The sequence below is a fragment of the Argopecten irradians genome, chromosome 8 (genome assembly GCF_041381155.1).
Source record: "Argopecten irradians isolate NY chromosome 8, Ai_NY, whole genome shotgun sequence".
NCBI lineage: Eukaryota > Metazoa > Mollusca > Bivalvia > Pectinida > Pectinidae > Argopecten > Argopecten irradians.
In genome coordinates this window covers 43,164,037-43,185,121 of record NC_091141.1, presented here as the reverse complement: position 1 = coordinate 43,185,121, position 21,085 = coordinate 43,164,037, and the positions used below count along the sequence as shown (strand labels likewise).

The 21,085-nt window shown below is 38.0% G+C and overlaps 1 protein-coding gene across 1 annotated transcript in view; it reads left to right on the top strand.

Moving 5' to 3' along the window:
- Positions 1 to 20,658, top strand: part of LOC138329917 (tectonic-1-like) — a 57,142-nt gene extending 36,484 nt beyond the window's left edge. Inside the window, exons 11-17 of the mRNA XM_069277201.1 lie at positions 2,613 to 2,761; positions 3,319 to 3,471; positions 3,723 to 3,823; positions 4,473 to 4,657; positions 17,125 to 17,177; positions 17,581 to 17,733; positions 18,316 to 20,658. Of these exons, the coding sequence (XP_069133302.1) occupies positions 2,613 to 2,761; positions 3,319 to 3,471; positions 3,723 to 3,823; positions 4,473 to 4,657; positions 17,125 to 17,177; positions 17,581 to 17,733; positions 18,316 to 18,558 (1,037 nt within the window). The 3' untranslated portion in view covers positions 18,559 to 20,658. The remainder of the gene's footprint in view (positions 1 to 2,612; positions 2,762 to 3,318; positions 3,472 to 3,722; positions 3,824 to 4,472; positions 4,658 to 17,124; positions 17,178 to 17,580; positions 17,734 to 18,315) is intronic.
- Positions 20,659 to 21,085: the final 427 nt, after the last annotated feature.

Here is a 21,085-nt window from a genome sequence, read left to right as displayed (position 1 = left end):
TCTACACCTGTATTCAGTGTGCTGTAACCCTAATCTATACCTGTGTTCAGTGTGCTGTAACCCTAATCTATACCTGTGTTCAGTGGGCTGTAACCCTAATCTATACCTGTGTTCCGTGGGCTGTAACCCTAATCTATACCTGTGTTCAGTGTGCTGTAACCCTAATCTATACCTGTGTTCAGTGTGCTGTAACCCTAATTATCCCCCGCGAAACGCGTTTGCGGGGGATATTGATTTGGGCTCTGTCCGTCCGTGCGTCCGTCGTCCGTCCGTCCGTCCGTCCGTCCGAGTATCGTTTCCGGGCTATAACTCCTAAACCGTTCAACTTGGCTACACGAAACTTTCTGTACATGTTAGGCTAGTGCTCTAGTTGTGCCTTTTGCTAATGGGAACCTTTCATTTTCGATACTTTTTCTGTTACCATGGAAACTTATTCAAAAATACCATATTATTAAAGTTTCCTTTCTATTCCGGGCTATAACTCGAAAACCGTTCAACTTGGCTACACGAAACTTTCTGTACATGTTAGGCTAGTGCTCTAGTTGTGCCTTTTTCTAATGGGAACCTTCCATTTTCAATACTTTTTCTGTTACCATGGAAACTTATTAAAAAATACCATATTATTAAAGTTTCCTTTCTATTCCCGGCTATAACTCGAAAACCGTTCAACTTGGCTACACGAAACTTTCTGTACATGTTAGGCTAGTGCTCTAGTTGTGCCTTTTGCTAATGGAAACCTTTCATTTTCGATACTTTTTCTGTTACCATGGAAACTTATTCAAAAATACCATATTATTAAAGTTTCCTTTCTATTCCGGGCTATAACTCGAAAACCGTTCAATTTGGCTACACGAAACTTTCTGTACATGTTAGGCTAGTGCTCTAGTTGTGCCTTTTTCTAATGGGAACCTTCCATTTTCAATACTTTTTCTGTTACCATGGAAACTTATTCAAAAATACCATATTATTAAAGTTTCCTTTCTATTCCGGGCTATAATCGAAAACCATTCAATTTGGCTACACGAAACTTTCTGTACATGTTAGGCTAGTGCTCTAGTTGTGCCTTTTTCTAATGGGAACCTTCCATTTTCAATACTTTTTCTGTTACCATGGAAATTTATTAAAAAATACCATATTATTAAAGTTTCCTTTCTATTCCGGGCTATAATCGAAAACCATTCAACTTGGCTACACGAAACTTTCTGTACATGTTAGGCTAGTGCTCTAGTTGTGCCTTTTGCTAATGGGAACCTTTCATTTTCGATACTTTTTCTGTTACTATGGAAACTTATTTAAAAATACCATATTATTAAAGTTTCCTTTCTATTTCAGGCTATAACTCAAAAACCGTTCAACTTGGCTACACGAAACTTTCTGTACATGTTAGGCTAGTGCTCTAGTTGTGCCTTTTTCTAATGGGAACCTTCCATTTTCAATACTTTTTCTGTTACCATGGAAACTTATTTAAAAATACCATATTATTAAAGTTTCCTTCTACTTAAACATGTTACATCAATTCTGTGTTCTTTTATTCTTTTAAATGTCATGTTACTGGAGAGCGGATATATTGTTGTATGAATTTATTCAAGGACAATACTAAGCTCTGTTCAAATAGTTAAACCTACATGGATGACAATATCAAGATTTAAACTCTTAGTTACAATGAGCTTCATTTATTTTATGTTTGAGCTTTCATACACAACTGGGCGCGGGGGATAATGCCAAGCTTTGCGGCTCCTTGTCTACACCTGTATTCAGTGTGCTGTAACCCTAATCTATACCTGTATTCAGTGTGCTGTAACCCTAATCTACACCTGTATTCAGTGGGCTGTAACCCTAATCTATACCTGTGTTCAGTGTGCTGTAACCCTAATCTATACCTGTATTCAGTGTGCTGTAACCCTAATCTATACCTGTGTTCAGTGTGCTGTAACCCTAATCTATACCTGTATTCAGTGTGCTGTAACCCTAATCTATACCTGTATTCAGTGTGCTGTAACCCTAATCTATACCTGTATTCAGTGCTGTAACCCTAATCTATACCTGTAATCAGTGTGCTGTAACCCTAATCTATACCTGTATTCAGTGTGCTGTAACCAGAATCAATTTTTGAATTCATGATCAGTGTACTCTATTAAGGAAGTCCTCGATTGCTGATACTGAACAATTTATTCATTAAATAACACGTTTGAATTTGACAGATTTTGGGGACCTAAAAGGGCACATACTATACACAGTCCTATGAAAAGATCTGCTGTTGTTTTAAGATTTTATAGTCTGAAATGGAGGAGAGGAGGGGATAATTTCATTTAATACTTTATATGTCCCTGCCATGAAATGAGGATTTGGCAGGGTGGGGGAGGGGATTGGGGATTTGGCAGGTTGGGGGAGGGGAGTGGGAATTGGGGATGTGGCAGGGTGGGGGAGGGGAGGGGAGATTGGCAGCTTGTTGGTATATAGTATTTCTCTGTTTCACACCACACACTATCCACTCTCCTATCACTGTTCCTGGACTTTGCTATATATGGACACAGGGGCATTCATGTTTAACACACGTCTAGGTTTATTTTTAAGATTTTTTTCTACTATTACTAATTTTGTTCCCCCAACAGTGGACCTGTACAACAACACGTATACGGTGCCTATAACCGTTGACTCCGTGAGATGTCAGGATGTGAATGGTCAGGCGTTGACCTGTCCCACCAATAGTCCCATAGATCCGACATTTTCTGTGGATACCTGTAGCAATGTAGTGCTTGGGGTAAGTTTTATTTCTATAACGATTATTTTCATTTGTACCGGTAAATATTTTGTTGTGTTTGGGGTATATCTTCAAAACTCATTTTCCTCATTTTTAGCACCATAAAAAGTTGAAAGCTCTCTTTGCAGAAAAGTATGAAATGTATGTTTCTTGGCTTCCACATAAAGTAGATCAAATTGATGGACCAACAAATTAAAGTGACTTATTTATAACATCTATAGGCAAACACATCTATAATACAAGAATATGTTACATGTGTCAAATGGACACGGATATCTCAACCCAAGTGAACGATTTTGGATGGTCAGGCCAAGGTTATTACTTATTTCCCTAGAAACCAGGGGAATAAGCTTGTCAATTTTGGAAGAAAAACGGGTCTTTACAGTGGTTGTTGAAAATGATTTTATTGATAAACAGGAGGTAATTATTACAAACAAGGGGACACAATCAGAACGGTAGTAAGAATGCCATTCATGCTTGACAAATGTTTAAATACCACCATATATTGCGGTAAATCAATGAAAATTGTTGAAATAAATATTTGATTGACTTTTCAGGTTGAGTATATTTTGACGTATGGGACTGATGTACCAGAGTTTCTCGAGGAGACTCAGCAGGTCGTGACCTCGGCCATGGTCAGACTGACCTTAGGCAATATCAACCAGGCCAGTCTACCTATTACACAGATTTACAGCTCCAAATTTGTAGGAGTGAGTATCTTCAGACGAATGGACATTATAATCAAACACTTATAGATAAGGCTTCATCATGTAGCTATAGTGACCAAAATTTTCTTCATTTATTTATAATTTGAAATATCATGTTGTTGTATAAAATCAAGTTCATATACATGTTTAATTATAGAGCTGTTACATTTTGAGTTTGATATTGCTAAGTGATGAATCATAGACATGGACATTGGTCTATTAATACTAAAAAACAAAATTTCAATATTTTGTAGGCATCAGAGGCAAATGTGGTAGAAAAAAGTGGAAACCCAGGGTATTTGTTTGGGAAACCGGTGAGGGCTGGTATCCGGTACAACATTGCTGGTAATTCTAGGTATGTAATGATGATATCAAAATGGAACACTTACTTACATAGAGTTATCGCAGTGGGTGAAGTTTGCCGTTTATCATACAGTGTAACATTCCAGCAGCCATAAAACCTTACTAGTGGTATTATGTTACCCAACTTTCTTTTGCATGCAATTTATCTTCACGAATATAGTAATCCAAGTAAAGTGAAAGTTATCTCCTCAAATTAATTATTACATCATTTGTATTGATAGGAAATCCCTGTCAATTTTTATATCCGTGAATGTCAATCTTCAAGAACATGTTTTGGTATAGAAATCGTGAAATTTTGAATTAGTCACAACAGGAAGTGGGTTAATAGTACTCCTCCATGGTGAACTATTCTACCTTTTTATTAAAGAGTTCAAATGTATCCTACGAGTGAATGAATAAATTTGAAAATACATGATTTTATGAATCAAATACCTTGCATAAATCAAGAGCACAATGTACATTTTGTATGTGTTTAATGGAATATCCTTGTGACTGATAGCTTTCCCATTCGGTGTGATTTGTATACTGCAAAAAACGTTTTGTCATCTTTACCTGTCGAAAAGTCAAGAAGGACCAAAATTAGTGGGAAACTGTTAAAATTGTTTATTGTTAAAGCTTAATAACTTTTGTTCTCTATACAGTTTTGCTATATCGGAGAACTTGTATGACCTAACCCTCGTCAAATCAACAGGATCTGGAGACTGTGCCACGGGCTCGGCCAACCGTCTTCAGGTGAACTTTGGTGAAGATGTACGCACAGGCTGTCTCATCAGGTATAGTCATGTGACCTTTCTAGGTTTAAACCTACAAGAGATTGGTGTTTATGGTGTGACATGACCAAGAAAAAATTGTACATGCAGACAAAACAGATTTTTGACTGGAAATAGAGAATAAAACGAGAATGGCCTCCTGATAGGAGCAGTGCTAAGTGCTTGTCATTGTTATTTCCATTTACATGTGATAATGGCTATTTGGTTAGGATCTTAGTGTGTACCCCATAATTGGTTATTTTCGAAAACAAAGAATTACATGTTTTCATTTAAAACAAGAAAATAGAATTTCAATGAATTAAAATGAATGTTTTCATTTTTTCACAGATCACATTTTCGTGTCTTTTTGATCATGAAAAATCACACAATAATTAAAACAACTGGTAAATTATACATAGAGGATCATACACGAGTGGCTATTTGATATGAAATTTATCAAACAAGTTCAATAATTTGATATGCCCCTAGCCTTTGGGTGAGTGGCATATCACATTATTCAACAAGTTTGATAAATTTCATATCACATAGTCATAAGTGTAAGATTCTATTTATCACATAACTTTCATGTATAGAAATAAGCAAAACTTTTAATTTTGTCTCTATACAAAAATAGTAGAAATCTGGCTGGATATGACATTTCCGTCTACTGAAACAATCATGCAATGTCATATATATAACCTTTATACAGGACCAAAAAGGAGTTTATAAACAAATAACCTTTATACAGGACAAAAAGGGAGTTTATAGACAAATAACCTTTATACAGGACAAAAACAGGAGTTTATAGACGAATAACTTTTATCCAGGACAAAAAGGGAGTTTATAGACAAATCACCTTTATACAAGACAAAAAAGGAGTTTATAAACGAATAACCTTTATACAGGATAAAAACATGAGTTTATAGACAAATAACCTTAATACAGGACAAAAAGTGAGGTTATAGACAAATAACCTTTATACCAGACAAAAAAGGAGTTTATAGACAAATCACCTTTATACAGGACAAAAAGGGAGTTTATAGACACATAACCTTTATATAGCACAAAAAGGGAGTTTATAGACAAATCACCTTTATACAGGACAAAAACAGGAGTTTATAGACAAATCACCTTTATACCAGACAAAAAGGGAGTTTATAGACAAATAACCTTTATACAGGGCAAAAAAGGAGTTTATAGACAAAAAAAACCTTTATACAGGACAAAAAGGGAGTTTATAGACAAATAACCTTTATACAGGGCAAAAAAGGAGGTTATAGACAAATAACCTTTATACAAGACAAAAAGGGAGTTTATAGACGAATAACCTTTATACAGTACAAAAACATGAGTTTATAGACAAATAACCTTTATACCAGACAAAAAAGGAGTTTATAGACAAATAACCTTTATACAGGACAAAAAAGGAGTTTATAGACAAAAAAAACTTTTATACAGGGCAAAAAAGGAGTTTATAGACAAATAACCTTAATACAGGACAAAAAGTGAGGTTATAGACAAATAACCTTTATACCAGACAAAAAAGGAGTTTATAGACAAATCACCTTTATACAATGACAAAAAGGGAGTTTATAGACGAATAACCTTTATACAGCACAAAAAGGGAGTTTATAGACACATAACCTTTATATAGCACAAAAAGGGAGTTTATAGACGAATATACCTTTATACAGGACAAAAAAGGGAGTTTATAGACAAATAACCTTTATACCAGACAAAAAAGGAGTTTATAGACAAATCACCTTTATACATGACAAAAAGGGAGTTTATAGACGAATAACCTTTATACAGCACAAAAAGGGAGTTTATAGACAAATCACCTGCATATATATACAGGACAAAAAGGGAGTTTATAGACAAATCACCTTTATACAGGACAAAAACAGGAGTTTATAGACAAATCAGCTTTATACAGGACAAAAAGGGAGTTTATAGACATATCACCTGCATTATACAGCACAAAAAAGGAGTTTATAGACAAAAAAACCTTTATACAGGACAAAAACAGGAGTTTATAGACAAATCAGCTTTATACAGGACAAAAAGGGAGTTTATAGACATATAACCTTTATACAGCACAAAAAAGGAGTTTATAGACAAAAAAACCTTTATACAGGACAAAAACAGGAGTTTATAGACAAATCACCTTTATACAGGACAAAAAGGGAGTTTATAGACACATAACCTTTATACAGCACCAAAAGGGAGTTTATAGACAAATCACCTTTATACAGGACAAAAACAGGAGTTTATAGACAAATCACCTTCATGTATATACAGGACAAAAAGGGAGTTTATAGACACATAACCTTTATACAGCACCAAAAGGGAGTTTATAAACAAATCACCTTTATACAGGACAAAAACAGGAGTTTATAGACAAATCACCTTTATACAGGACAAAAAGGGAGTTTATAGACACATAACCTTTATACAGCACCAAAAGGGAGTTTATAGACAAATCACCTTTATACAGGACAAAAACAGGAGTTTATAGACAAATCACCTTTATACAGGACAAAAAGGGAGTTTATAGACACATAACCTTTATACAGCACCAAAAGGGAGTTTATAGACAAATCACCTTTATACAGGACAAAAACAAGAGTTTATAGACAAATCACCTTCATACAGGACAAAAAGGTAGTTTATAGACACATAACCATATACAGCACAAAAAGGGAGTTTATTGACAAAAAACCTTTATACAGGACAAAAACAGGAGTTTATAGACAAATCACCTTTATACAGGACGAAAAAGGAGTTTTTAGACATATAACCTTTATACAGCACAAAAAGGGAGTTTATAGACAAAAAACCTTTATACAGGACAAAAAGGGAGTTTATAGACAAAAAACCTTTATACAAGAAAAATAGGAGTTTATAGACTAATAACCTTTATACACAGGTCAATTTTGTTGATATTGCTCATTTGGAACATGTATAGTTATAAGGTGTTATTGAAAGGTGTTGTAATTTTTTCTAATCAGGTTGTCTTATATAACAGTTTACCACTTTAACTCTGTTATCACAGGTTTAACTTGGAGAATGTAAAACTGTATTGCACGTTCCATTGTACAGGAAATCGTATTAGGTATTGAAACAGCTTGGAAAATGTCAAACCTAATGGAATGTCTGGGGACACCGTTGAACTTTATCTGACTATTTCGGATCCTACAATCACTGGGCCACCTGTGATATATTTAAATGGATCACCAATGATCCTGGGACCAACCTGCTCATGTTCTGTTATTAGCCGTGAAAATTTACTATGTAGGTAACCTCCAGTATCACTGGTCCTACTTGTTCTATAACACCTGTGATCTATTGTAACAAATCTCCACAATATTGTAGATAAGCTACCATGGGAATGTAGGTAATCCTAGAACTATTGGTCCACAATATCATGTTAGGTCCTACATGTTCTGAAACCTGATGTAAACTCCACTATCAGTGAATCCTACATGTTCTTATGACCTGTGATATATTGTAGGTAATCTCCACTATCAGCAGTCCTACGTGTTCTGTAACGACCTGTGATATATTGTAGGTAATTCCCACTATCAGTGGTCCTACATGTTCTGTAATGACCTGTGATATATTGTAGGTAACCTCCACTATCAGTGGTCCTACGTGTTCTGTAACGACCTGTGATATATTGTAGGTAATCTCCACTATCATGGTCCTACATGTTCTGTAATGACCTGTGGTATATATTGTAGGTAACCTCCACTATCAGTGGTCCTACGTGTTCTGTAACGACCTGTGATATATTGTAGGTAATCAGTGGTCCTACATGTTCTGTAACGACCTGTGGTATATATTGTAGGTAATCCTCCACTATCAGTGGTCCTACGTGTTCTGTAACGACCTGTGATATATTGTAGGTAATCAGTGGTCCTACATGTTCTGTAACGACCTGTGATATATTGTAGGTAATCTCCACTATCAGTGGTCCTACATGTTCTGTAACGACCTGTGATATATTGTAGGTAATCTCCACTATCAGTGGTCCTACATGTTCTGTAACGACCTGTGATATATTGTAGGTAATCTCCACTATCAGTGGTCCTACGTGTTCTGTAACGACCTGTGATATATTGTAGGTAACCTCCACTATCAGTGGTCCTACGTGTTCTGTAACGACCTGTGATATATTGTAGGTAATCAGTGGTCCTACGTGTTCTGTAACGACCTGTGATATATTGTAGGTAATCAGTGGTCCTACGTGTTCTGTAACGACCTGTGATATATTGTAGGTAATCTCCACTATCAGTGGTCCTACATGTTCTGTAAAGACCTGTGATATATTGTAGGTAATCTCCACTATCAGTGGTCCTACGTGTTCTGTAACGACCTGTGATATATTGTAGGTAATCTCCACTATCAGTGGTCCTACATGTTCTGTAACGACCTGTGATATATTGTAGGTAATCTCCACTATCAGTGGTCCTACGTGTTCTGTAACGACCTGTGATATATTGTAGGTAATCTCCACTATCAGTGGTCCTACGTGTTCTGTAACGACCTGTGATATATTGTAGGTAATCTCCACTATCAGTGGTCCTACGTGTTCTGTAATGACCTGTGATATATTGTAGGTAATCTCCACTATCAGTGGTCCTACGTGTTCTGTAACGACCTGTGGTATATTGTAGGTAATCTCCACTATCAGTGGTCCTACGTGTTCTGTAACGACCTGTGATATATTGTAGGTAATCAGTGGTCCTACGTGTTCTGTAACGACCTGTGATATATTGTAGGTAATCTCCACTATCAGTGGTCCTACGTGTTCTGTAACGACCTGTGATATATTGTAGGTAATCACTTCAGTGGTCCTACGTGTTCTGTAACGACCTGTGATATATTGTAGGTAATCACTATCAGTGGTCCTACATGTTCTGTAACGACCTGTGGTATATTGTAGGTAATCTCCACTATCAGTGGTCCTACATGTTCTGTAATGACCTGTGATATATTGTAGGTAATCTCCACTATCAGTGGTCCTACGTGTTCTGTAACGACCTGTGGTATATTGTAGGTAATCTCCACTATCAGTGGTCCTACATGTTCTGTAACGACCTGTGATATATTGTAGGTAATCTCCACTATCAGTGGTCCTACGTGTTCTGTAACGACCTGTGATATATTGTAGGTAATCTCCACTATCAGTGGTCCTACGTGTTCTGTAACGACCTGTGATATATTGTAGGTAATCAGTGGTCCTACATGTTCTGTAACGACCTGTGGTATATTGTAGGTAATCTCCACTATCAGTGGTCCTACGTGTTCTGTAATGACCTGTGGTATATTGTAGGTAATCTCCACTATCAGTGGTCCTACGTGTTCTGTAACGACCTGTGATATATTGTAGGTAATCTCCACTATCAGTGGTCCTACGTGTTCTGTAATGACCTGTGGTATATTGTAGGTAATCTCCACTATCAGTGGTCCTACATGTTCTGTAACGACCTGTGATATATTGTAGGTAATCTCCACTATCAGTGGTCCTACGTGTTCTGTAATGACCTGTGACATATTGTAGGTAACCTCCACTATCAGTGGTCCTACGTGTTCTGTAACGACCTGTGATATATTGTAGGTAATCTCCACATATTCAAGACCTGTGGTATATAGGTAATCTGTATCATTGTCCTAAATGTTCTGTAATGACCTATATATTGTAGGTAATCTCCACTATCAGTGGTCCTACGTATGTTCTGTAACAGACCATGTGATATATATTGTAGGTAATCTCCACTGTCAGTGGTCCTACGTGTTCTGTAACGACCTGTGGTATATATTGTAGGTAATCATATCGTCCTACGTGTTCTGTAACGACCTGTGATATATTGTAGGTAATCTCCACTATCAGTGGTCCTACATGTTCTGTAACGACCTGTGATATATTGTAGGTAATCTCCACTATCAGTGGTCCTACATGTTCTGTAACGACCTGTGATATATTGTAGGTAATCTCCACTATCAGTGGTCCTACGTGTTCTGTAACGACCTGTGATATATTGTAGGTAATCTCCACTATCAGTGGTCCTACGTGTTCTGTAACGACCTGTGATATATTGTAGGTAATCTCCACTATCAGTGGTCCTACATGTTCTGTAACGACCTGTGATATATTGTAGGTAATCTCCACTATCAGTGGTCCTACGTGTTCTGTAACGACCTGTGATATATTGTAGGTAATCTCCACTGTCAGTGGTCCTACAGTGTTCTGTAACGACCTGTGGTATATTGTAGGTAATCTCTCCACTATCATTGGTCCTACAATGTTCTGTAACGACCTGTGATATATTGTAGGTAATCTCCACTGTCAGTGGTCCTACGTGTTCTGTAACGACCTGTAATATGTTGTAGGTAATCTCCACTATCAGTGGTCCTATGTGTTCTGTAATGACCTGTGATATATTGTAGGTAATCTCCACTATCAGTGGTCCTACGTGTTCTGTAACGACCTGTGATATATTGTAGGTAATCTCCACTATCAGTGGTCCTACGTGTTCTGTAAACGACCTGTGAATATTGTAGGTAATCTCCACTATCAGTGGTCCTACGTGTTCTGTAACGACCTGTGATATATTGTAGGTAACCTCCACTATCAGTGGTCCTACGTGTTCTGTAACGACCTGTGATATATTGTTAGGTAACCTCCACTATCAGTGGTCCTACGTGTTCTGTAATGACCTGTGATATATTGTAGGTAATCTCCACTATCAGTGGTCCTACATGTTCTGTAACGACCTGTGGTATATTGTAGGTAATCTCCACTATCAGTGGTCCTACATGTTCTGTAATGACCTGTGATATATTGTAGGTAACCTCCACTATCAGTGGTCCTACGTGTTCTGTAACGACCTGTGATATATTGTAGGTAATCTCCACTATCAGTGGTCCTACGTGTTCTGTAACGACCTGTGATATATTGTAGGTAATCTCCACTATCAGTGGTCCTACGTGTTCTGTAAACGACCTGTGGTATATTGTAGGTAATCTCCACTATCAGTGGTCCTACGTGTTCTGTAACGACCTGTGGTATATTTGTAGGTAATCTCCACTATCAGTGGTCCTACGTGTTCTGTAACGACCTGTGATATATTGTAGGTAATCTCCACTATCAGTGGTCCTACGTGTTCTGTAACGACCTGTGATATATTGTAGGTAATCTCCACTATCAGTGGTCCTACGTGTTCTGTAACGACCTGTGGTATATTGTAGGTAATCTCCACTATCAGTGGTCCTACATGTTCTGTAATGACCTGTGATATATTGTAGGTAATCTCCACTATCAGTGGTCCTACGTGTTCTGTAACGACCTGTGATATATTGTAGGTAATCTCCACTATCAGTGGTCCTACGTGTTCTGTAACGACCTGTGATATATTGTAGGTAACCTCCACTATCAGTGGTCCTACGTGTTCTGTAACGACCTGTGATATATTGTAGGTAACCTCCACTATCAGTGGTCCTACGTGTTCTGTAACGACCTGTGATATATTGTAGGTAACCTCCACTATCAGTGGTCCTACGTGTTCTGTAACGACCTGTGATATATTGTAGGTAACCTCCACTATCAGTGGTCCTACGTGTTCTGTAACGACCTGTGATATATTGTAGGTAATCAGTGGTCCTACGTGTTCTGTAACGACCTGTGGTATATTGTAGGTAATCTCCACTATCAGTGGTCCTACGTGTTCTGTAACGACCTGTGATATATTGTAGGTAACCTCCACTATCAGTGGTCCTACATGTTCTGTAACGACCTGTGGTATATTGTAGGTAATCTCCACTATCAGTGGTCCTACATGTTCTGTAATGACCTGTGGTATATTGTAGGTAATCTCCACTATCAGTGGTCCTACGTGTTCTGTAAACGACCTGTGGTATATTGTAGGTAATCTCCACTATCAGTGGTTCTACATGTTCTGTAACGACCTGTGATATATTGTAGGTAATCTCCACTATCAGTGGTCCTACGTGTTCTGTAACGACCTGTGATATATTGTAGGTAATCTCCACTATCAGTGGTCCTACGTGTTCTGTAACGACCTGTGATATATTGTAGGTAATCACTATCAGTGGTCCTACGTGTTCTGTAACGACCTGTGATATATTGTAGGTAATCTCCACTATCAGTGGTCCTACGTGTTCTGTAACGACCTGTGATATATTGTAGGTAATCTCCACTATCAGTGGTCCTACGTGTTCTGTAACGACCTGTGATATATTGTAGGTAATCTCCACTATCAGTGGTCCTACGTGTTCTGTAACGACCTGTGATATATTGTAGGTAATCTCCACTATCAGTGGTCCTACGTGTTCTGTAACGACCTGTGATATATTGTAGGTAATCTCCACTATCAGTGGTCCTACATGTTCTGTAACGACCTGTGGTATATTGTAGGTAATCTCCACTATCAGTGGTCCTACGTGTTCTGTAACGACCTGTGATATATTGTAGGTAATCTCCACTATCAGTGGTCCTACGTGTTCTGTAACGACCTGTGGTATATTGTAGGTAATCTCCACTATCAGTGGTCCTACATGTTCTGTAACGACCTGTGGTATATTGTAGGTAATCTCCACTGTCAGTGGTCCTACGTGTTCTGTAACGACCTGTGATATATTGTAGGTAATCTCCACTATCAGTGGTCCTACGTGTTCTGTAACGACCTGTGATATATTGTAGGTAATCTCCACTATCAGTGGTCCTACGTGTTCTGTAACGACCTGTGGTATATTGTAGGTAATCTCCACTATCATTGGTCCTAAATGTTCTGTAATGACCTGTGGTATATTGTAGGTAATCTCCACTGTCAGTGGTCCTACGTGTTCTGTAACGACCTGTGATATATTGTAGGTAATCTCCACTGTCAGTGGTCCTACGTGTTCTGTAACGACCTGTGATATATTGTAGGTAATCTCCACTATCATTGGTCCTACGTGTTCTGTAATGACCTGTGGTATATTGTAGGTAATCTCCACTGTCAGTGGTCCTACGTGTTCTGTAACGACCTGTGATATATTGTAGGTAATCTCCACTGTCAGTGGTCCTACGTGTTCTGTAACGACCTGTGATATATTGTAGGTAATCTCCACTATCAGTGGTCCTACGTGTTCTGTAACGACCTGTGATATATTGTAGGTAATCTCCACTGTCAGTGGTCCTACGTGTTCTGTAACGACCTGTGATATATTGTAGGTAATCTCCACTATCAGTGGTCCTACGTGTTCTGTAACGACCTGTGATATATTGTAGGTAATCTCCACTATCAGTGGTCCTACGTGTTCTGTAACGACCTGTGATATATTGTAGGTAATCTCCACTATCAGTGGTCCTACATGTTCTGTAACGACCTGTGATATATTGTAGGTAATCTCCACTATCAGTGGTCCTACGTGTTCTGTAACGACCTGTGGTATATTGTAGGTAATCTCCACTATCAGTGGTCCTACATGTTCTGTAACGACCTGTGATATATTGTAGGTAATCTCCACTATCAGTGGTCCTACGTGTTCTGTAACGACCTGTGATATATTGTAGGTAATCTCCACTATCAGTGGTCCTACGTGTTCTGTAACGACCTGTGGTATATTGTAGGTAATCTCCACTATCAGTGGTCCTACGTGTTCTGTAACGACCTGTGATATATTGTAGGTAATCTCCACTATCAGTGGTCCTACGTGTTCTGTAACGACCTGTGATATATTGTAGGTAATCTCCACTATCAGTGGTCCTACGTGTTCTGTAACGACCTGTGGTATATTGTAGGTAATCTCCACTATCAGTGGTCCTACGTGTTCTGTAACGACCTGTGATATATTGTAGGTAATCTCCACTGTCAGTGGTCCTACGTGTTCTGTAACGACCTGTGATATATTGTAGGTAATCTCCACTATCAGTGGTCCTACGTGTTCTGTAACGACCTGTGATATATTGTAGGTAATCTCCACTGTCAGTGGTCCTACGTGTTCTGTAACGACCTGTGATATATTGTAGGTAATCTCCACTATCAGTGGTCCTACGTGTTCTGTAACGACCTGTGATATATTGTAGGTAATCTCCACTATCAGTGGTCCTACTGTTTCTGTAACGACCTGTGGTATATTGTAGGTAATCTCCACTATCAGTGGTCCTACGTGTTCTGTAACGACCTGTGATATATTGTAGGTAATCTCCACTATCAGTGGTCCTACGTGTTCTGTAACGACCTGTGGTATATTGTAGGTAATCTCCACTATCAGTGGTCCTACATGTTCTGTAACGACCTGTGGTATATTGTAGGTAATCTCCACTATCAGCGTCCCTACGTGTTCTGTAACGACCTGTGATATATTGTAGGTAATCTCCACTATCAGTGGTCCTACATGTTCTGTAACGACCTGTGGTATATTGTAGGTAATCTCCACTATCAGTGGTCCTACATGTTCTGTAATGACCTGTGGTATATTGTAGGTAATCTCCACTATCAGTGGTCCTACGTGTTCTGTAACGACCTGTGATATATTGTAGGTAATCTCCACTGTCAGTGGTCCTACGTGTTCTGTAACGACCTGTGATATATTGTAGGTAATCTCCACTATCAGTGGTCCTACGTGTTCTGTAACGACCTGTGATATATTGTAGGTAATCTCCACTATCAGTGGTCCTACGTGTTCTGTAACGACCTGTGGTATATTGTAGGTAATCTCCACTATCAGTGGTCCTACGTGTTCTGTAACGACCTGTGGTATATTGTAGGTAATCTCCACTATCAGTGGTCCTACATGTTCTGTAACGACCTGTGGTATATTGTAGGTAATCTCCACTATCAGTGGTCCTATGTGTTCTGTAACGACCTGTGGTATATTGTAGGTAATCTCCACTATCAGCGGTCCTACATGTTCTGTAACGACCTGTGGTATATTGTAGGTAATCACTATCAGTGGTCCTACATGTTCTGTAACGACCTGTGGTATATTGTAGGTAATCTCCACTATCAGTGGTCCTACGTGTTCTGTAACGACCTGTGGTATATTGTAGGTAATCTCCACTATCAGTGGTCCTACATGTTCTGTAACGACCTGTGGTATATTGTAGGTAATCTCCACTATCAGTGGTCCTACATGTTCTGTAACGACCTGTGGTATATTGTAGGTAATCTCCACTATCAGTGGTCCTACATGTTCTGTAACGACCTGTGGTATATTGTAGGTAATCTCCACTATCAGTGGTCCTACATGTTCTGTAACGACCTGTGATATATTGTAGGTAATCTCCACTATCAGTGGTCCTACATGTTCTGTAACGACCTGTGATATATTGTAGGTAATCTCCACTATCAGTGGTCCTACATGTTCTGTAACGACCTGTGATATATTGTAGGTAATCTCCACTATCAGTGGTCCTACATGTTCTGTAACGACCTGTGGTATATATTTGTAGGTAATCTCCACTATCAGTGGTCCTACATGTTCTGTAACGACCTGTGGTATATTGTAGGTAATCTCCACTATCAGTGGTCCTACATGTTCTGTAACGACCTGTGGTATATTGTAGGTAATCTCCACTATCAGTGGTCCTACGTGTTCTGTAACGACCTGTGATATATTGTAGGTAATCTCCACTGTCAGTGGTCCTACGTGTTCTGTAACGACCTGTGGTATATTGTAGGTAATCTCCACTATCAGTGGTCCTACATGTTCTGTAACGACCTGTGATATATTGTAGGTAATCTCCACTATCAGTGGTCCTACATGTTCTGTAACGACCTGTGGTATATTGTAGGTAATCTCCACTATCAGTGGTCCTACATGTTCTGTAACGACCTGTGGTATATTGTAGGTAATCTCCACTATCAGTGGTCCTACATGTTCTGTAACGACCTGTGATATATTGTAGGTAATCTCCACTATCAGTGGTCCTACATGTTCTGTAACGACCTGTGGTATATTGTAGGTAATCTCCACTGTCAGTGGTCCTACATGTTCTGTAACGACCTGTGGTATATTGTAGGTAATCTCCACTATCAGTGGTCCTACATGTTCTGTAACGACCTGTGATATATTGTAGGTAACCTCCACTATCAGTGGTCCTACGTGTTCTGTAACGACCTGTGATATATTGTAGGTAATCTCCACTATCAGTGGTCCTACATGTTCTGTAACGACCTGTGGTATATTGTAGGTAATCTCCACTATCAGTGGTCCTACGTGTTCTGTAACGACATGTGATATATTGTAGGTAATCTCCACTGTCAGTGGTCCTACATGTTCTGTAACGACCTGTGGTATATTGTAGGTAATCTCCACTATCAGTGGTCCTACATGTTCTGTAACGACCTGTGATATATTGTAGGTAATCTCCACTATCAGTGGTCCTACATGTTCTGTAACGACCTGTGGTATATTGTAGGTAATCTCCACTGTCAGTGGTCCTACATGTTCTGTAACGACCTGTGGTATATTGTAGGTAATCTCCACTATCAGTGGTCCTACATGTTCTGTAACGACCTGTGATATATTGTAGGTAATCTCCACTGTCAGTGGTCCTACATGTTCTGTAACGACCTGTGGTATATTGTAGGTAATCTCCACTGTCAGTGGTCCTACATGTTCTGTAACGACCTGTGATATATTGTAGGTAATCTCCACTATCAGTGGTCCTACATGTTCTGTAACGACCTGTGATATATTGTAGGTAATCTCCACTATCAGTGGTCCTACATGTTCTGTAACGACCTGTGATATATTGTAGGTAATCTCCACTATCAGTGGTCCTACATGTTCTGTAACGACCTGTGGTATATTGTAGGTAATCTCCACTATCAGCGGTCCTACATGTTCTGTAACGACCTGTGGTATATTGTAGGTAATCTCCACTATCAGTGGTCCTACATGTTCTGTAACGACCTGTGATATATTGTAGGTAATCTCCACTATCAGTGGTCCTACGTGTTCTGTAAAGACCTGTGATATATTGTAGGTAATCTCCACTATCAGTGGTCCTACATGTTCTGTAACGACCGGCATGCATGTCCAGATTCTTTACGCTAACATCGGAGCCCTGAACAACCCTCAAAGGAAGATCCTTGGTGTCCAGTTTAATTACGAGGACAGACAGCTGGTCACGTTTAGGGTAAGTAGTAACAATTCAGCACAGTTTTTAACACACCTTAAGACAGTTGAATTTGATGTTAAAATATATATGAATTTTCAAAATAGTATGCGCCTTGTGCATAGAGTACATAAATCTTCAATAGAAGATTACATGACATTGTATACCTGGTAGGTTCTGCTAATGTTTTCAAGACTTTCTTTGTGGCGTCCTGGGAACATGCTACAAAATAACATATTACTATATTTAATACCTTCCCTTTTCTTTGCATGATTGCTATAACACAACTATGTAATTATGATGCCATGAAGATAGCCAGTAGGCCTAGACTTGGAGACATAACCTCTACAATGTGTATGATTACTATACAATGCTACATGATTATAATATAGTGGTATACTTTTAAATTAGCATGCCATTTTTCTTTCAACTAGCAGTGAAAATATCAGGGTTGTCAGCCCAATCTCTCACTTGATGCCCATGCTAACATCCAAGCTATCAATATTTTATTTGTATTAGATGTATAACATGTATAAGGAATCTCCAGAAGTCATACAGACTCTGATATCCCTACTCAATACTAATCCTTGTCTATACTTACAGTGTATTGGAGCGTTTTGTTCACCTGGAAGTACGGCTCTCACACAGTCTGTGGAGATCAGCCAATCAGTGACTTTCATAGACGTGTCCGAACCAAGTACAGGATACGTGGGTGAACCGCCAATCTTCCTCGCCAAACTACCATATGATTTCTTCTACCCCTTCCTTCAATCTGCCGGTCAACCTGTGGTCAGTAGCAGTGTGCTACTGGTCACTCTGTTATGTGTGGTCAAACTGATGTTATAGCAGTAAATTTAAGTTATAACAACTTTATTTATGGTTGATGATAGTTTGGCAGAACTAAAATTCAGAGGAATTGATAATGCGCGTTGTTGCATTTCATGACAATAAGAGGCTGATCTTGTAAAGATCCATCCTCGATACTCCAGGGGTTCCGATCACTTACGATCTCTACACCCCTGGACTATCTCATCGTGAAATTGAAGGCAACTGGACAGAACAGGTAATTTAGTCATTTGATGCATCAAAAGAACCGTATAAAGGTACACTGTGGTTGACTGTGTGGCTTTGAAGTTGGACGTCGCTCTCTCTGTAGTCTCCAAAGGATTTTTTTCTGGCCTGTGATTGGTTCAGATTTATTCCTCTGAGCTGCCTTCAATTTCACTACGAGATAGTCCAGGGGTGTAGATAGCGTAAGTGATCGAATCCCCTGGAGTATCGAGGATGGTAAAGATCATCATTTTCAACAGAGGAAACTTTGTGGTGTTAAGAATGCAAAGGAAATTTTGAAATTATTGAAATTCTTTAGAAAACATATGGCTAGTAACCATAGCTTTTGATGTTTGTGGTATTAGTTTGTTCTGTAACCATCATTTACAATGTAATGGGTTTGAAAAAATCAGAAAAAATGGGCTGAACTGAATTGATGCGTGTGTGTGTATGTATGAATGTTCATTTTTGTGTATACCAGGTACAATGTACATATGTATATGTATGTGTGAATTTGAAGTATGATTGTAAAACATGGTAAAATATATTTGAAGACAAAAACATTTTTATAACTACTGTCCTGAATCTTATATCAATGTTGTATTTATTGAATTCTATTTAACTACACAGTGTGAATAATTTGAAATAAATTTAAAGTGATATTTTTTAACCAAACATACATGTAGTGCAAGTATGTAAGAAGAACTGTCCGGGAGGTATAGATCTGTGTTTTGATGAATGAATGCTGAACATTTTATATTTATACATGTATGGAGTAAGTCAGGATTGGAAGTTTGTAGACAAAGTATTGTATATTAATTTAAGGTTGTATATACATATTGATTATAGTATTTTATACTGTATTGTGTTATAGTTTGTAGAAATCATGATTTTATAAATTAGACTGCAATAAAAACCTCAAGCTAAACTAGTGACAAGATTTCCCAGGAAATATAATTACATGAAGTTAACATATTAGCCACATTCTGATTACTGTACAAACTGTAGGTATATATTTTCATGATACCAGACATTCCATGCTAATTGACCAATATAATGAATGACTTACTCTCCTTAGTTAAAATATCATTTATCTATTTAATGTGACAAAATCCAGTCCAAGAACTTGCTAAGGAAATCCACTCCTTGAAAATGGACACCATAGATTGTCTCCCCTTTTCAAACTTAAGACAATGTTTTGTGGTTTTTCACCCTTCTATGGACAACTAGGGACTGAACTGTTGGTACACGAGTCACAATTCTAAGAATGTAAATTATGAAATAATGGCCGGTGTAAATTATGAAATAACAGTCAGTGTAAATTATTAAATAACGGCCGGTGTAAATGATTAAATAACAGCCGGTGTAAATGATTAATAACGGCCGGTGTAAATTATAAAATAACGGCCAGTGTAAATTATTAAATAACAGCCGCTGTAAATGATTAATAACAGTCTGGTGTAAATGATTAAATAACGGCCGGAGTAAATTATTAAATAGCGGCCAGTGTAAATTATTAAATAACAGACGGTGTAAATTATGATATAACAGCCGGTGTAAATGATTAATAACGGTCTGGTGTAAATGATTAAATAACGGCCGGTGTAAATGATTAAATAACGGCCGGAGTAAATTATTAAATAGCAGCGGTGTAAATTATTAAATAACAGCCGGTGTAAATAATGAAATAACGGCCGGTGTAAATTATTAAATAACGGCCGGTGTGAATTATTAAATAACGGCCTGTGTAAATTATTAAATAACGGCAGGTGTAAATGATCGTTTTCAGACTTAGTGCTGATCTTCACAATAACAGCTTCTTCCGTCCATAATCACTGTATACATTTGTATTTATAAGAACATTTTACAAATAAATTAATGTTTATGTATAACAAAGTGTTTGTGGTGTAATTTCATTCTACAATGTATACAATGTTAAGCAATTATGTTTAATATCTGAAGGTACAAAGTTTGTTTAAGGTGACTGGACTGAAATTTACAGATTAAGGTCATAAACTGAAATTTTCAGTTTAAAGTCAGTCATTACAACAAACTTGGTAACTTTTGTAACTATTGGTAACCATTCACTTAAACATAATACAGGCATTGTATCTAGGCCTGCTAGAACCATAGTGTTGCTTCTGAATTTGATGACTTGAGATGTAAGAGTATCCAATCTTTCCAAGATTAACACAGAACTTTCAATATGTAGAAACTGAATTATCATCAGTTGTGTTCTCAGTAGGAGGTGAACAGGCAGGATGGGGTGATCTGTCCTTGGTAGTACCGTAAATTGGGATATTTTGGTGTCGGGGAAAATTTG